The 17,506-nt window shown below is 44.8% G+C and overlaps 2 protein-coding genes across 2 annotated transcripts in view; one reads left to right on the forward strand and one right to left on the reverse strand.

The window, feature by feature from the left end:
- The window catches only part of SPMIP9 (sperm microtubule inner protein 9), a 62,402-nt gene extending 51,526 nt beyond the window's left edge, over positions 1-10,876 (reverse strand). Inside the window, exons 1-2 of the mRNA XM_070573665.1 lie at positions 10,508-10,876; positions 8,772-8,848 (exon numbers count right to left, since the gene is read on the reverse strand). The gene's annotated coding sequence lies outside the window, so the exon portion shown is untranslated. The remainder of the gene's footprint in view (positions 1-8,771; positions 8,849-10,507) is intronic.
- Positions 10,877-11,013: 137 nt separating this feature from the next.
- On the forward strand, positions 11,014-17,077 carry FOXI3 (forkhead box I3). The gene is made up of 2 exons (XM_008518650.2): positions 11,014-11,851; positions 14,559-17,077. Exons 1-2 carry the CDS (start codon positions 11,134-11,136, stop codon positions 15,182-15,184), a joined length of 1,344 nt encoding a protein of 447 aa, XP_008516872.2. The 5' UTR covers positions 11,014-11,133; the 3' UTR covers positions 15,185-17,077.
- Positions 17,078-17,506: the final 429 nt, after the last annotated feature.

Raw genomic sequence — 17,506 nt, forward strand, 5'->3', positions numbered from 1 at the left:
TTTCAAATTCACTTATCTTTGTGATGTGTCACTGTGTGTATGTGTGTGTTTGTCTATTAAAACCCATTAAAAAAACAAAAAAACAAAAAAATCCCACTGAAACAAAGTCAAAAGAGAATATTGGGAAAAATATTGTAACTCATATTATAGACAAAGGGCTCAATCTCCCAAAAATAAATGGAGCTCCCAGAAAGATAAGAAATTTACTATAAGATAAGAAATTTACTAAAAGATAAGAAAATTACTAATACCTTAAAGGAAAGTATTATTACAACTCCCACAGAACCTTCTTCCAACCTAATCACTTCCCTTTTATGCTTTTCCTTAGTGGGGGGCACCTTGAGGGTAGGAACTCTGTCTTTTTCTCTCTTGTGCCTCGTCAAGGATCTGGCACATTATTGGCACCCCATTAATTTTTCACCAAACTAAGAAGTTTCATATGTTATATATTGAAAAGTTGAATGTTTCATTTGCAACCACTTGGCCAAATATTCTCTCATGAATAAGATTGGTCCAACTAATGGTTTACAGAGGAAACTCGTATTTTAATTTTTCCAGCATGGAAAAGTCCACTTATCTTTGCCCTGTGTTTCTGATCTGTGCCTTATCCATGAGCAAAGGCAGTATACTTCATGCCCAGGTTTATCAATTCAAAAAATAAAAAATAGGCAATGATAAAAACCACCATGAAAACTTAGTACTTTACACACATTTTCACTTTTAATCCTTCAGACAATTTAGGCGTTGCCATCTATATTTATACGCAAGAAACTCAAGATTCAGAGATTCAAATAGTTCTTTAGCTGGTGGTACTGTTCTCTAAGCTTAATAAGCAGCAAAGCTGAGATGGGAACCCAGGTCTCTCCGACTACAGAAACCAGAGAACTGAAACTTCGCTCTATTGCCAAAAATGCTTCTGAGGTCCTTTGTCAGAGGCTCATGGGGAGGCTCTGCTGTAGAAAGGCAGATTTAGCCAGCATTCCACAATGATTTGTGCTCTCCGTATTCAAGTTTATTCCATTTTTAGCTCCCCATGCTCTATTTGGGATAAGATTTCCTTTCCCCCCACAGCCACCTTTTTTTTTTCTTTCAAAATATATATTAATGCATTGATATGAAGAGCTCCTTGATTATTTCCACATCTTGTATACTCTCTGCTCCTTAGCAAGGCTCTCAACTGTTTGCCTCGGCCCCTCCACTTCCCAGCGATGCTACAGGCACATCCCTGCTAGTCATGGCTCTCTCCTGTCATCTCCAACAGAGACAAGGGGAGGACTCCTATTAGTTGAAAAAGACTTCGATTGTTTCTGATACCCCTCTCTGATCTCCCCAACTTTAGAATTAGTGTCTTATCATTTATATGTATATATAGGCAAGATTTTACCTCATTTTTAAAGTTTTTAATAGGTGATTGTGCTCCCAAACTCAAGTATCAGGATCATTGGAGGGTGGAGGTTAAAAAGTAAGCAGCCCGCAGGCATCCCACCCTGGAGACTCAGACTCCATGGGGTGGGGCCAAGGAATCTGCATTTTAACAAACTCCCTGAGTGACTGTCACAGGAGTGAGAAGCACTGGTTGAAAAATTAGGTCAGTCCAGCTTCTCCAATCTCAGTCTTGGCTGGGTGGCGTCAACCCAAGTAGATCCAGAGTCAGGAAGCAGCCACAGGGTCAAGGTTGTCACGAACATTATCACCATCATTATTACCATCAAAAACCATCTATCCTTGCCTATTATAGGAAAGGCAATTACCAAGCTCAAAGAGTAGGATCAAAGCAAAGGGCCCCAGGATAGAAAGGCTGCTGGAACTGGGATTAGAAGAATGAATCTAGGTTCACTTGGAGGTCGGTTAAGAAGAGATGCAGTAAGTCAGTAAAATATATCTGATGCTTATACAAAGATTTTATATATAATGGAGTCTAGCAAACTGATGAAGCCACCAATATCGTAAAATCGGCCAAATTTTGTGTGTTTATCAGACACAGGCTGAATTAAGACCATGGTTACATCTTGACCCGTCAACTCATACAACTGAAGAGAACTGGTTTTTCAACTTACTGATTCACTCATGACAAAGCATCACGAGGCTTGGGAGCAGCACTTTGGGGAAAGCATGGAGGGTGCTAGAGCCATGGCTAGTTGAACAGGTTGGAGAATGGACTCCCTTCATCCAGGCTGGACAGCCAAGACCATCCATTGTTGCGTACACTGGGGAAGTCTTGGCCACAGAAAATAGGCAGGAAGATTCCAGGAGGCAGTTAAAATTGTCAATTATGTTAAGCACAGGTCACTGAATTCTCAACCTTTTCAACTTTGAGAAGTATTGGGCAGTGACTACTCCTTCATACTGAAGCTCCACACCTGTCTTTTCAAGATAGGAGAAGAAGTAAGTCTTTCTAGAAGAAAATTTCTATCTTCATGGACATCGTATGCATGACTGGGTGAGGATTTGCAAATTAGCATATCTTGTAGATAAATTTTGCTCATTTGAAAGCCTAATTTATCCTTAAAAGACAAGCTTATTTCACTATTTCCAGGCAAGATAAAGTGACCTTGGGGATTGTAAGCCTGCAGTCTGGGTCACGTGGGTCCCTTGGTGCTCTGGGTCACGTGGAGTGGGAGCCGTCTCCTTATCTGAGGCTATGTGGGAGCAGAGACTCATGGTTCATCATGTTTGCCTGGATCCAGGGCCAGGGTCTGTCATGCTCAATAAACAATCGAACCTGATTATAAACTCACCTGAAATACTTGCTGAGAGTATTTTGCAGGGCATGAAAAAACATTTGACAGGACTGATAAACGCATTTCACAAGCATTGTCCAGTGACAGTAGTCAGGGCACAAGAAATCCTTTCTCCATTCCTTTTTGGATGTTATCTTGGATTCCAGCTTCACAAATTTACAAGAGATCCTAAGGATTACTTCAGATGGCTTCTTAAATCAAACATTTTTAAATAAAAGTTAGCCAAACCTATCAAATGGGTCAATTAAATATCTTTTTCCATTCCCACATAAATACATGTAAACTGCAACTCTTCATGTTGTCAAAAAAAGTTCAAAAAATAGAATTTATTTTACCAATGTAGAATTTTGCCTTAATCTTAATTTTAAAATAAGCATCATCAAACTGAACATCACTTTGTTACCAAACTGATCGTAAGTAGTGCTGTTCTTATCGAGGAATTTATTTTCAGGTTTGGATCTTTCTTAATGAAAGTAAGTTTATTCCTACTTGTATTACACTATTTATGTTTTTATTTTTAAACTTTTTTGAAATTTAACAACATGATTTAAGGGAACAAATTCATCAGCAATTTAAAGATCCATTTAAATTGTTTACTTTCTATTTATGGCAAGTGCTATTTATAGTATATAGATATATCTATATATACTTTTTAATTTTATTTATTTATTTTTAAAGATTGGCACCTGAGCTAACATCTGTTGCCAATCTTTTTTTTTTTTTTTTTGGTCTTCTTTTTCTCCCCAAAGCCCCCCAGTACATAGTTGTATATTGTAGTTGTGGTCCCGCTGGTTGTGCTATGTGGGACACTGCTTCAGCATGACCTGGCCACACCCAGGATCTGAACCGGTGAAATCCCGGGCCACCAAAGTGGAGGGCACGAACTTAACCACTCGGTCATGGGGCCGGCCCCTATATATACTTTTTAAAAATTTTTACAGTAGTGCTATATGGTTTCTTTTCCAAATAATGGAATTTAATTTTAAAAGTTGAACCAATTAGAAGAAAAATATTAAGTAATGATTAGCATAAGTGATATAGAGAACCATGAAGAGGACATTAGAATGACTGGATTAGGGAAATACTGAGCTTTAGAAGAGAGTGCAAAGCAAGCAGGGAGTGTAGACAAGCCCGGCTAATAAGCTACCTCTCCTAGGATCATGTATGCCATGCGTCAGTTTGGACTTTATCCTGAGAGCAGTGGGAGCCACTAAAGAGTTGAAAGCAGGAGGTGTCATGACTGGATTTGCTGTTTTACAAAGTCATTATGAGGGTGGTGTAGAGAGAGGATTGGAAGGTGACAAAAGGAGCCAGGGAGGTCAGCTAGGAGCCAAGTGCAATAATCCAGGACAGAGATGATGGTGCGCTAACCCTTGATGTTCCCAGTAGGACAGAGAGAGGAAAGAACTACCATGCCATGACTTGGTCACTGAGGTAGAAGAACCCCCCATTTCTGGCTTAGATTACTGGGTCAATGGTGGAGGGGAGAGGCCCTTCACAGAGACAGGGAATACTGGAGAAGTGGGTTTTGAGAGAAGTACGATGGCCTGCTTAGACATGTTGTATGTGAGATGACTTGTAAGAAAACAAAGAGGAAATGTCCAGGAGGAGTTGATTGCTGGGCTAGAAGCTCACGTGCGAGATGTGGATTGGAGTAACCAGCACTTTCTTCTGAGAGGTAAAAACCCCCCTGTGTTAGTTTGCTAGGGCTGCCAGAACAAAGCACCACAGGCTGAGCGGCTTAAACAATGGAAATGTACTTCCTCACAGTTCTGGAGGTTAGAAGTCCAAGATCAAGGTGTCAGCAAGGTTCGATTCCTCTGAGGGCCTCTCTCCTTGGCTTATGTCTTCACATGGTCTTCCTTCTGTGTGTCTGTGTCTATGTCCCAATCTCCTCAAGTCGTATTGGATTAGGGCCCACCTTAATAACCTAATTTTACCCTAATTACCTCTTTAAAGACCCTATCTCCGGAGAGTCACATTCTGAGGTACTAGGGATGAGAATGTCAATGTATTAATTTCAGAGGGACACAATTCAGCCAATAACACCATCCTAACATTAAATCAAAAAGGAAATTTGTTATCTAATGAAATCAGGAAGTTCAAGGGGGTGAAGGAGGATCCTGGATAAAGGGTTTCAAACCTTAGATGCAGGATGTGTCTTCATTTCTGTCACTCAGCTTCACTTGGTGTCATCTGCATTCTCAGGCAGGGTCTCCCTCATGGTACCAAAGACGGCCCTATCAGGACTACAACCTCTGCACAGGAACCAATTCCTGTGAAGAAAAACTTTTTCCTGATAATCCCAGCATAAGTCCTGAGGAAGATCTTAAATGACTGGCTCAAATCACTCGCCTGCCTCAAACAATCACTGGGGAGGGAAAAGCAACACTGGCAAGGCTGAGTCTGAGTCTCTAGCCTGTCCCTGCGCAATGGCCAATCCCACATAGACCTTACAAACTGGGAATAATGGAAGCGTGTTTCTTTATAGAGTTGTTAAACAGGCAATAACAACTACAACAAACCGCGCTCACTACAATCATTAAGCCACAGGAGGGGGCTGGCCCAGTGGCGCAGCGGTTAAGTGCATACATTCCACTCGCCAGGTGGGATCCTGGGTGCGGACATGGCACCACTTGGCAAGCCATTCTGTGGTAGGCATCCCACATATAAAGTAGAGGAAGACGGGCACGGATGTTAGCTCAGGGCCAGCCTTCCTCAGCAAAATAGGAGGATTGGCAACAGTTAGCTCAGGGATAATCTTCCTCAAAAAAAAAAAAAAAAAAATAGAGGTACATACTCTTTGACCCAGCAAATCCCAGCTAGGAATTTACTATTATAAGCAAACAAGGCCATATTTTTTAAATAAGGAAATAATCCAAAAACCCATCAAAAATAGGTTAAATTCAAAATATTGCCTAACAGGTATGCAGGGGCACTAACAAATTAGAACAGGCACCGGCTATAAACCACCCACTCAAAGCCATACTGGTGGGTCCCCACTGAATATCCCATGAAAGGGAACTCCTGATGGACGAAATGAGGCAGACAAGTGCAGTAGCTGTGCATGTAAGCACCTCAGAACACTTTCTGGAGGAAAGCATAAGAACCGGATGGCAAGTGGTTGCCTTTGGTGAGCAGGACTATGTAAAGAGAGGGAGTAGGAGGTTGTAGGGGTGAGACTTTTAATTTCCGTTTTACACGATTTAATGCTTTTTAACTTTTTAATTTATTAAGCAACACAATAATCGAGCACGCACAAATGTCAGGCACTGGGTGAGGCACTGGGGAAATAACAGAGGAGGTAATTTGAGCTGAGGGCTCCTCGCACGTCTCCTTGGCCAGCCTGCCTGGGCTTGAATCCTGACTGCACACTTACAAGTGGGAGACTGCATTTAATGACTTAACCTAAAAAAAGGAGCAACAAAAGACACAGTCCCTGCCCTCATAGGACACCCAGGATAGAGGGTGACTGACCTGCAGAAGAGGAGTTGGTTATTGGAAATGAGGGGCCAGAGTGTGGATGAGCCATCCAGGTGGATGCTGGCACCATCCAGCATGATAGCAGGGCTGGAGGGCCTTCTTGCCCTGAGGAGGGAGGAGCAGGGGGATGCAGCCTTCAACTGAGATGGCCTCAGGACACCACGGGAGGATCCTGGGGGAGCCAGGATGCATTCAGGGCAGGGAGAGGCTCTGCAAGGCAAGTCATCCTAGGAGAGCTGAAGACACTCTGGGAGCCTGGTCTGGTGCAGAAGGAGGAATCTGAGAGGTTAGTTGAGGAAGCTCAAGAATGTGGATAATCAGTGAGAGCCAGAGGCCAGGAAGCATTCCAGAGAATTAGGGAGGAGAGAGGGAAGAAACAGGAAGAGGTGTAAGGTTTAAACAGGGGAGCCACATTCAATAACTTCGCTCAGTCAAAGGAACTGTTGGAACACCACTGTTTTGGCTGGTAATTTTTCCTCTTAGTTTTCTGGATTAAGTACATGGAACTTCTGTGTTATCCTCAGATGCTTTAGGCTTCTAGAATACTCAGGATTCATTCTTTTTGCTACACTTCCTGGACCTAATGTTTGCAGTGGGAAGAGGGGCATGAGTCTTGGGGGTCAGCTGGTGTGTGGCTGGGTGGTCCCTGGGCCATGTCCCTGCTTCTGAACCTCCATGAGCTTGGTTTTTGCCCCACTCTGTGTTTGTAGCTCACTCCAGTCTTCCCTGACTTCCAGGTGGCTGAGTGGGCGACTGGCCAGGGCCATCTGGCCAACGTCAACATAAAAGGCTGACAAGGGAAAGGTATTCTTGGAACAGAAGATAAAGTCAAGGTGGTGGAAAGCTTGCTGCCTCAGTTTCCCACCAACTCTTAGACTAAGTAGAGCCCTAAATATTTGTTAAAGGAGCAAATGAATGGTCCCTCTGAGTTCTGTTTCAGTCTGCAAGTCATAGCCTTTGAGCTATGGACCGGGAGAGGCCAGAGGCTCTCCAGTTTGCCCCTCACTAAGGACACTACCGGCTCTAAAATGAGAACCAATTAAGTGGTCAGAAGCTGGAAAAAAAATGACAGCAAGTCAGGAATGAGGTAGTGGGTCCAGCTCCGGTTGTCTCAACATCTTTTCTTAAATAATCTCTTCTTTCCTCACCAAAACAATAAAGGCACTAATTAATCTTACATATTTTGGCCTATATGGTCAGGTCATTGTCACCTCATTATTCCAAAAACTGTGTCCTCAGATTACAATCCGAGTTCTCCCGCACTATTTTCTCACCTCCTTGAGTTCCTTCTTCAACTCCAGGTGCACCAGAGTTTTACTTTGTATCTTATTCTGACCTCTTGTTTCACAAAGGCCAAACTTTCTTATTGACAACAAAAAAGCAGATATTTTCTAAAATGTTCTTTCCATTACTCTAGTAAATTATTTTCAGAGTTGGGCTTTTTCTCCACACCTGAGTAATGCTTCTATTCTTCATTATAGAAATTTTCCCCAGGTCCCGTTTTGGGTATTTGTGGGTTTTGTGTGTGTGTATGTTTATACATCCTTGAATCAGCGTATTAATATTCCAACATGGCATTTGTAAGTTGTCTTTTATGAATTCAACATATTTTCAAAATCTATAATTTTTTTCAAAAGTTGATATTTGCCTAGCCTATCGTGGGCAAGATATTTAAAAAAAAAACAAGATGAATTACATGTAAGGATTCGTCTTCAAAGGGCCTCTGATTTACTAGAAGAGGTAAGATAGGTATAACGACAGTGCAAGGTAGAAAGCCAGGTAGGAGACACGGGTAAATTTCATGATTTCCCCCTGTGGCTTTTTCATAGATGACACAAGGTAAACCACGATGCTGACATAGAAATGACTGACTCTGCCCACAGCTCGATGTTGTTCTAAGTTGGCAGCCATTACAAGTTAGGAGCACTGAGCTTATTTCCAATTTATATTACACACCTTTCTCTTCTTCTATAAACATGTAAAAATACTAGCAAACATTAACGTGCTAATGTTTCTATGATGCTATAAATTAATGAGTGTAATAAATTTTATATTCTGTTACAATATTTGTTAAAAATTACCACATTCCATTGTAAACCAAAAAATTACCACATTCCATTGTAAATCACTGTTGTTGCTCAGCCATTTCAAAGAAGCAACAAGAACGTTACCAAGTGTCAGTGGAAAATAAGCAAGATATTTTCTCTGGGTTGAATAATTTCCCCAAACGGTTTATTTTCCAGTGATGAAAACACATAACAGTCTATCCTTCTTTTACACTGGCATAGATACATTAATCAATTGCCTTAATTACATCTTTTTGTGAAAAGGCAATTTGAAAAAACATGATTATGGGGAACTTGCATTTTAGGTACAGTTTTTATCCTGTTTACGTTTTTTTCAGTGTATCACATGCTTTGTAAGTTTGTTTTCCTTTTTTAAAAATAGGGACTAAGGACTGGCCTGTTGGGGTAGTGGCGGAGTTCCCCGCTCCACTTGGGCTGCATGGGGTTTGCAAGTTCGGATCCCGGGTGCGGACCTACATACCGCTCATCAAACTGTGCCGTGGCAGCATAACACATAGAGTAGAGGAAGACTGGAACAGATGTCAGCTCACAGACAATCTTCCTCACCAAAAGAAAAATAGGGATTAAGAGAACATTATTTTAATTTTGATATTTAAAAAACCCAGGCCACAACCAATAATAGTTTTAAGCTTATCTAATTAAGATGTGTTTGAAAATAGATAGAAAAGTATCTTTCAAACCCCTAGAGGGGGTATCCACCTCACAGATCCCTACATGATGTATGCTGTAACAGAGGCAAAGAGCCGCTAGGTGGCTCTGTCATTTTTAAATAAAACTAAGTCCGCAAAAGATAATGTCTACAGTAGCTAAGGAACAAAAATATCTCTACTAGGCAGAACCTTTAATCAAAGCAAGAAACAATAATCTGCTATCATGGCCTCTCGCTCAGAATAATTTGGAGTTAACGGGTTAAGAATTTGACTGAAAAAAAAAACAACCCTTAAAAACTGCAAAGTACGTATGGGTAAACAACTTGCTAAAAAACAAGGGAAGGTAGTAAACTCTTAAGGGTGTCAATTACCAAAGGGGAGCTGGTTTCAAATTTTTCCTCATTTATTGCCATCTAGGTTTCCAGTTTTCTTTTGGACTTTCTCTTTTTCAGTTTAGACCTTCAAATTTAAGAAAAAGTAGTATATCTGGGCATTATAACATTAAAAATTGTTTTATAATTTCTTGGATTACAGTTGCCATCCTTATTAACATCCCAAGGGAAATAACAAAACAAAACATCATTTTGGGTCATTTGGGGAGAAAAAAAAGCACTGTGCTTATCTAAATAAAGAAAACATTTAGACGCTTAAATCAAAATACAATTTAGGCAAACACTATTCCATTCGATAGTATCTGCAAGAGGTTGAAAGAAATACTGTGCTTCATAGTTGACAATAATTCCTGTCTGGTTCCGGAAAAGACGAAAAACAATTACATTTGAAGTGTGATTTGCATTTTAGGTACCAAAATTTGCTAGTTAAATATCTCTGCATTATGTTTTTTAAGAAGTGAAATAACAGAAGACGATGATTTTCCCCAAAGTACATAACTAACTTTATCATGAAAATAAATGCGTCCGGGAAGGGGGTGGGGAGCGTTTCCGAATTATTAAGTATTCTGAACTGTCAGTATGCACTTGGCAGAAAAAAATAAAACTTCCCCCCTCCCCTCTCTTAAATGAGAACCTCAGACCTGTCACTTATCAAGAACACACTTAGGAATAATTTTAATGGAATAAGAAACAATTTTCTTCTTATTGTTGTTCGGAAGCAGTAAGTAACGATTGCTTGGCATGTGAAGTCGCCACAGTACTGGTTTTGTTTTTTTCCTGGCAGGAGCCGCATTTGAAAACTTACAAAAGTAGAGGGCAAGTCATACACCATAATTCGTTGAGACCGTTTTTTGTAAACGAGCGCTTCTCGCACTGTTTAAATTACAGTTGGTTTTAAAATGCTAATTCCGAACCCACTTATTTAATGTCTTTGAAAACGTTCACCCTTTTGTTTTTGAAGACGACAAATCACACCAAAAGACTGCACAAACCGGACATAAAATTTACAAACACTTGCCGAATGTGAACCAAAATATAGTTATTGCGTGTTTAGAGACAGAGTTAGAGAAATTAAAAACCGACTTCGGTCTCTGACATCACAGAACTCACTAAGAGAGGGGGACACACCAAGGATGCCCGTTAATATAACCTACCGTATACCCCCAAAGGGTTGCAATTCACGTCTATTATTTCCGACCGGGAGCCGGTCAGTTAAGACCGGACGTGAATCTCTTCCAACTCGATCACAAAAGGTGTACAGGCTTCAGGTAGAAAAACTGAAGCAGGGAGGCAGGTGCTCTAAGCGGCCACCGCAAGTTAACTTACGGACCATTTAGAAAACAGTTGCACTATTTCGGTTATCTTCTCTTTGTTTTAGTATTCGTTATTTTAGCTCCTTATTGGGCTAAGAATACGGTGGCTAGGAACGGGGTGCTCTTCGCCTTAAACCTGGAGGCGCCGGCGCCCCGCTGCCTCCCCGGGCTCCCCGCGCTCCCGGGCCCGCGAGGAGGGGCTGCAGGGGCGGGGCGGCCGGGCGGGCGGCGCGCGGCTCGGGCGCGCTCCCCTGGCGGCGCGGGCAGGTGGGGCGTGGCGGGGGCGTGGAGAGCCCCTGCCCGCGGGCCACCGCCCAGCCCCGGGCCCGGCCCGGGAGGAGCCGCGCCGCCGACGGTTATAAGAAGCCGGCTCGCAGGCGCCCCGCGCGCAGCCGCCCGACCCCCGCCCGGAGCACCGGTCGCCGAGCGCGGGCCGAGGCGGGGCCGCAAGGTTGGCCCCCAAAGGGATGCTCTCGCCCGAGCGGCGAGACCAGCCCCGCTCGCCCCTCGCCGCCGCCGCGCCGCACCCGCCGACGGCCGCCGACATGGCTCTCTACTGCGGCGACAACTTCGGCGTGTACTCGCAGCCCGGCCTGCCCCCGGCCGCCGCCGCCGCCACCGCCCCGGGCGCGCCCCCGGCCTCCAGGGCGCCCTACGGGCTGGCCGACTACGCCGCGCCGCCGGCCGCCGCCGCCAACCCCTACCTGTGGCTCAACGGGCCGGGCGTGGGCGGCCCGCCCGCAGCCGCCGCCGCCGCCGCCGCCGCCTACCTGGGCGCCCCGCCGCCGCCGCCGCCCCCCGGGGGCGCGGCCGGGCCCTTCCTGCAGCCGCCGCCCGCCGCCGGCACCTTCGGCTGCGCTCAGCGGCCCTTCGCGCAGCCCGCGCCCGCCGCGCCCGCCTCGCCCGCGGGGCCCGCCGCGCCCGGCGAGCTGGGCTGGCTGTCCATGGCCAGCCGCGAGGACCTGATGAAGATGGTGCGGCCGCCCTACTCGTACTCGGCGCTCATCGCCATGGCCATTCAGAGCGCGCCCGAGCGCAAGCTCACGCTCAGCCACATCTACCAGTTCGTGGCCGACAGCTTCCCCTTCTACCAGCGCAGCAAGGCCGGCTGGCAGAACTCCATCCGCCACAACCTGTCGCTCAACGACTGCTTCAAGAAGGTGCCCCGCGACGAGGACGACCCAGGTGAGGGCAGCCGCACAGGTGCTTCCCCCGCCGGCGGGAGGGTGGGGAAGCGGCGCGTGGGCGGGGTGGGGGGTCTGAGTGTGGTTGACTTGAAGATGCACGCGGAGTCTTCTCATTCTAACTGGGGGTGGGAGCCGGTGGAGGAACAGCCACCTGAACCTCTCTGATTAGGGTGAGGGGAAGCCAGAGGACAAAAAGTGATCAGAGCATCCCCCGAGGGAGGACCCGGTGAGGGAGGAGCTCGTCCCTTACACCCACACCCACTCACTCCCCCACACCACCCACCCACACACACGCAGAGGCTGGCCGCTTAGAGAAAAAGGAAAAAGCTCGTATCCTCAAACAGAAAGGCACCCCTGGGTGGTGTTCCTCGGGCCAGTTGAAGGGAGGGTCGGGAGGGTCAGGTTACAGGCAGGTTGGTTAGGAAGAAGAACACCGGTGAGCTCTCAGATAGGGAATGACTGTAAAGGGATTCAGATGAGCTGAGAATCCCATCACATTTCACAAAAGAGGTGGTGAGAGACCAAGAGGAACAGCCTTCCATAATGCACTTCTTCCTGCATCAGGTTCCTAAGAGACGATCTCTCTTCTTCATGAAAGGAGCACTGTGCCAGCCTTGAGAGAGGATTTGAGGATAGAGGCACAGGCCTCGGGAGACAGGGGCAGCGGGATCAGAGAACTTTAGCTGGGTCCTTCAAATCGCGGTTGTGGTACCTTAGTTATTTAGAAGTGTAAAAATGAAAACTCCAAATCTGCTTCCGTTCTGATCTAAGCCCTGGGGGGAGGAGGGCTGCGTTCCAGTGCAGTGTTAGTAGTTTTCCTCTTTCCTGAGAAGTGGAGGCAAGAGAAAAGCTCCTAAACAGGAGAGAAATGGAATCCTCCTTGAGGTTTTCAGAAGGAGCCCAGGACGAGGGAGATGGAGGCAGAGTGGTGATAGAAAAGGAGAAGAGAAATAAAACCACTTGAGATGCACACTACAGAGATCCAGGATTTGTGTAAATTATGTAAATCTTCTGGAGTATTCGTATCTGAAGTCATTCCGGAGCAGTGCTTTCCAATAAAAATAGAGTACAAACTATTGTAAATTTTCTAATAGCCACATTAAAAAAGTAAAAGGAAACCAGTGAAATTATTTTTAGTATTTTCTAAGTAACCCAAAATAATGTTTCAACATAGAACAAATATAAAAATTATTAGTGAGATACTTTATTTTTTTGGTACCAAGTCTTCAAAATCCTGTGTGTGTTTTCCACCACATCTCAACTGGGACTGGCCACTTTTCAAGCACCCAGAAGCCACGTGTGCCTAGAGGTTACTGTATTGGACAGGGCATGCAGTTCTAGAAGGTGCGTCTTCCCTGTTTGGCTTCGGAATCACCTGAGATCATCATGTAAATTGTCGTATACGCCTCTGGACTTTCTAAAAAGTTCAAAGATCTATAGCTAGTGTCTGGTCAAAGCGCTTGGTATCAAGGTGGCACAGTATAAATATCCTGATAGGTGCAGGTAGTATTGTTTAGATGGTAGTTGTAGCAATACATTTTTTTCTGCAACTATTTGCAGAAAATGTGTCAGTAGAAATAGTGGGTGTGGGGGAGTGTGTGCTAATTTGAGGAGGCAGCATAGAAGTGGGCAGTTAAGACTGCTGAGTCTAGAGCCAGCCTGCTTACATCCTGGCTCTACCTTTGCTGACTGGGAGTACGGCAGGTTACTAACCATTCTGCACCTCAGTCTGCCCATCTGAAAAGTGGAGGTAATAATGTTGAGGAGTTGAGCAAGCACTCACGGCCAGGTAAGTGCTTCACCGTCCTTTCAGATGCCAGAGATTTTTGCCAGAAGTGAAAAAAGCTGTTGGGAGACAAAATCCTCCAAGATGGTAGATCCTTTTTTTAACCTCACTTGCGCTAGATAGAGGGAAATTTTCTAAGCAGGACACAAGCATTGCTTGCATGAAATGGGGCCCTGATCTCTGAGGTTTGCCCAGTGGAGGAAAAACTTAAGAAAAACCTCCTGCCCAAGGCACAGAGGGGACGTAGACTCCAGGAGCTTCCTCATACCCTGAATATATGCCATCCAAGGCATTGTTAAAACCATTCATTGCTCAGTAATAACTTTTGTTGTCATTTTCGTTCATTCAGCAAGGCAGAGGATCAGCTTTCTGAGACTGTCTTTTTTCAGTGGGGTATTTTTTTAGGGGCGAGTATTGTACCCCTTCAGCAAATAATGCTGACAGATCCTGTTTTGTCACTGCTTACATGTGCCAGCTACTATGCAGCGATATCGTTTAACCCTCAAGCCAACCTATGAAGTGGGTACTATTTCTATACCTATTTTTGTAAATCAAGAAACGGAGCCTCAAGTTTAAGTAGCGCCAGAATTCCGTGATTTTGCAAGGGCACAACATGGATCTAGAAGGGAAGGTGTTGGGTAATTATAAGAGCCTTGGGAATAGAGTTAGGTCTTAAGATTTAAGTAGCAGACACTATGCAGGAGGAGGTAGAAGTGGCCAGAACATCTTTGTTCCAGATTTCCCCTTGCAGGTGAAGAACAAAATCTCTCCCCAAAGGAGAAATTTAAACGGCAGAGTGGATTGAGCATCTTGGTCAGCATTTAATGAGAGACTGCCCGACTTCTGCCAGAACTGAAGCCGAATACACGAGCATAAACTAGGTCCCTCTCTGACTTGTCTTTCTTTCTCATCTCTATAGGGAAAGGTAATTACTGGACCTTGGATCCAAACTGTGAGAAAATGTTTGACAACGGGAACTTCCGCCGGAAGCGGAAGCGCCGCTCCGAGGCCAGCAGCACCTCCACGGTGGCCGCAGGGACATCAAAATCAGAAGAAGGGCTTTCCTCAGGATTGGGATCTGCAGTGGGTGGGAAGCCAGAAGGAGACAGCCCCTCGGCTTTGCTAAGGCCTTCGCAGTCCCCGGAGCCTCCGGAGGGTACTAAGAGTACTGCCTCCTCCCCAGGAGGATCCATGCTCACCTCCACCCCGTGCCTCAACACCTTCTTCAGCAGCCTCAGCACCTTAAGTGTCAGCAGCAGTGGGAGCACCCAGCGAGCTCTCCCTGGCAGCCGCCACCTAGGGATCCAGGGGACCCAGCTGCCGTCCAGCAGCGCATTTCCCCCCAGCTCCATCTCAGAGGCCTCGCCAGACAACCTGCAGCTGAGTAACAGCAGCACCAGCAACGGCAGCAGCCAGAGGTCTTCCTATTACAGCCCCTTCCCCACCAGCACCAGCGGGGGTCAAAGCAGCCCCTTCAGCAGCCCTTTCTACAACTTCAGCATGGTCAACAGCCTCATCTACCCCCGGGAGGGCTCCGAGGTATAGAGCGCTGCTGCTCAGACTTGAATATGCACACCTGAGATCTTGTTAAAATGCACATTCCAAGGCCGTAGGTCTGGGGCAGGAACTGAGACTCCGCATTTCTCTGGAGCTCCCGGGTGATCTTGTGGCCCATTGACCACACCTGGAGTAGCATGGGTCTAGTAGATAACTCTTTCTACAACCCAGCGAGGTTTTACAGGCTTCTCTGGATAAGGGCCTCCCTGGAGAGAGAGTCATCTCACTGTTCTGGGATGGTACCTGTGAGCCCTGTGAAGGCGGGGACCATGTTTTGTTCATCACTGTTTATCAGGGTTCCAAGCTCAGATGTGTACCAGGGCCAGCTAGGAAACAAGCGAATGAAGTTATTGGGTGGGAAAAAGGTAGCAGTTGGCAACTGAAGCAGTAGGGGGTGTCTGGGACTGAGCAGCTGAATGAAGGCTGCTGTGGGCAGATAGTTAGCTCCTGCCTGGCAGCTTTCTGATTTTTCTAGAAAAGTTGGATATGTGGATTTTTATAGGAAACCTCTATTTGTATTCTTTGTCACAAATTAAAGTTTTAAAAATACTGTAGTAGGAAACACCACAAATCCTTGAGCTGTATCCAGCTCACGAATCACCTCTGCGTATGCTCAGTGTCTGGTACATGGTAGGTACTAATAGCAATAAAAGTGCCCAGGCAAGCCCTGTGTGCCAGGCACTGCTCTAGACACTTGACGTGTATTAACTCAGTTAATCCTCACAACAACCTTGGGAGATGGGGTTTGCTACTACTCCTCGTTTTTTATATGAGGGCAGTGAAACTCCAAGATATTAGGTAACCGCCCAAGGCCACACAGCTAGTAAGTCGTGGGGCCAGGATCAGGTCCAGGCAATCTGGCTCCAGAGCTGGTGCTTGTAAGCTTTTGTGTTCTAGTTCCTGAAAAACAAAGGTGCCCGCGTCCATAGGCAGACATAGCATATCGGGGGTAGGAATGAGCAAGATCTCATTGGACCAAAGATTCTGGTTGAAATAAATCACTTGAGATGTTAATGGACACCACCTCTGCCTTATTTTTTCTGCCACAGTCCTGAGGTGACCATCGTCCTAGTTAACTTGATGCTCCATCCCTTTTAGCATGTGTCCTGGATTTTTCATTTTTTAACAAAGTCTTAGAATTTTATTAAAAATAGTCTTTAAATGGAATTTTTATAGTTTTTAAATAAACCATTTGTGGTCAAAAAATTTTTTTAAATATAATTTATTTTTAGTCTTCCCTTTTACTTCTCAAGAGGTGTCTTCATTTGAATAATTTTTATGGTCATCCTCCCAGTGCCCAGTAGAGTGCCTGGTACGTGGCAGACACTTATCCAAAAAGCGTTAATTCAAATGTGGTTAGTTGATTTCTTTGGAACAGCGTTGCGTTAAGCTGAAGATATGCCCTGTTGCCTTTGTACCATGTTGTTGGGTCTTCAATAGGAGCGTTACTGGTTTGGGGTTTTAATTTTTTTAGAAAAAGGAACACAAGTGCATTGTGAAAAATTTCTGACTTTTCCCTGTGTATTCTATCTTGAGACTCACAGCATTTCTCTTAAATTTTTATTTTGAAATATACATACAGAAAATTATTTTTTGAACAGTTTATTGAGGTATAAATAACATGACCATTACTTGTTAAGTATTATGCAGAAAGACAACCAAAGAGACTACCTACCCCCATATTGTGTGTACAAAAAACCAGTTTCTATGGATATTTTTCTATGTGAAAAATCGTATGAACTTTTATAAATATTGTTTCTAATACAATTTTATATTTGTAAATTAATTTATAATGTGAACTGGGACAAAACATTTTTTTCCCAAGAAAGTACACTGCATGCTAAGAATCACATGAAATAAACTTTAAGTGGGATGACGTTGGGCACTTGTAGGCATTACTGTTTTTCCGTCTTCAGCTTTTTTCTCCTAACGGAATAGATGTAGGTGGTATGGTACTGAAGCCACTACAGGGACTTTCTGTGTGTTGAGAGAGAGTAATTGAGTTTTCATTGGCTTTGTTCTACCTACCCACATCTGAAAGGGCTAGAAGGAAACAATTACTCTTTGAGCAGGGTCTGGAGACATATGAGCATTTAACTTATTTTTAATGAAGTAACAATTCTGTCTATTAGATTAAACTGAACTTCAGTGCGCCAGACAACTTCTGTTCCAGAAAGAAACGGCGCTGTAAGGCCTCACAAGCTGGCAACACTCCTCAGGTGGAGCTCTTACAGCCTTGGGTGTTATGATCCTCAGGGGGCGACAGGCAGCCCATCAGTTCCAAGGAAATAACTAGGAAACTGTTGAACT

The sequence above is a fragment of the Equus przewalskii genome, chromosome 14 (assembly GCF_037783145.1).
Source record: "Equus przewalskii isolate Varuska chromosome 14, EquPr2, whole genome shotgun sequence".
In the NCBI taxonomy this organism is placed as follows: domain Eukaryota; kingdom Metazoa; phylum Chordata; class Mammalia; order Perissodactyla; family Equidae; genus Equus; species Equus przewalskii.

Bases quoted from the DNA above. Each gene is read 5' to 3' on its own strand.
- FOXI3 (XM_008518650.2), top strand. From the start codon at position 11,134: ATGCTCTCGCCCGAGCGGCGAGACCAGCCCCGCTCGCCCCTCGCCGCC. The intron at 11,852-14,558 runs GTGAGGGCAGCC...TCATCTCTATAG, and splicing joins CCGCGACGAGGACGACCCAG to GGAAAGGTAATTACTGGACC.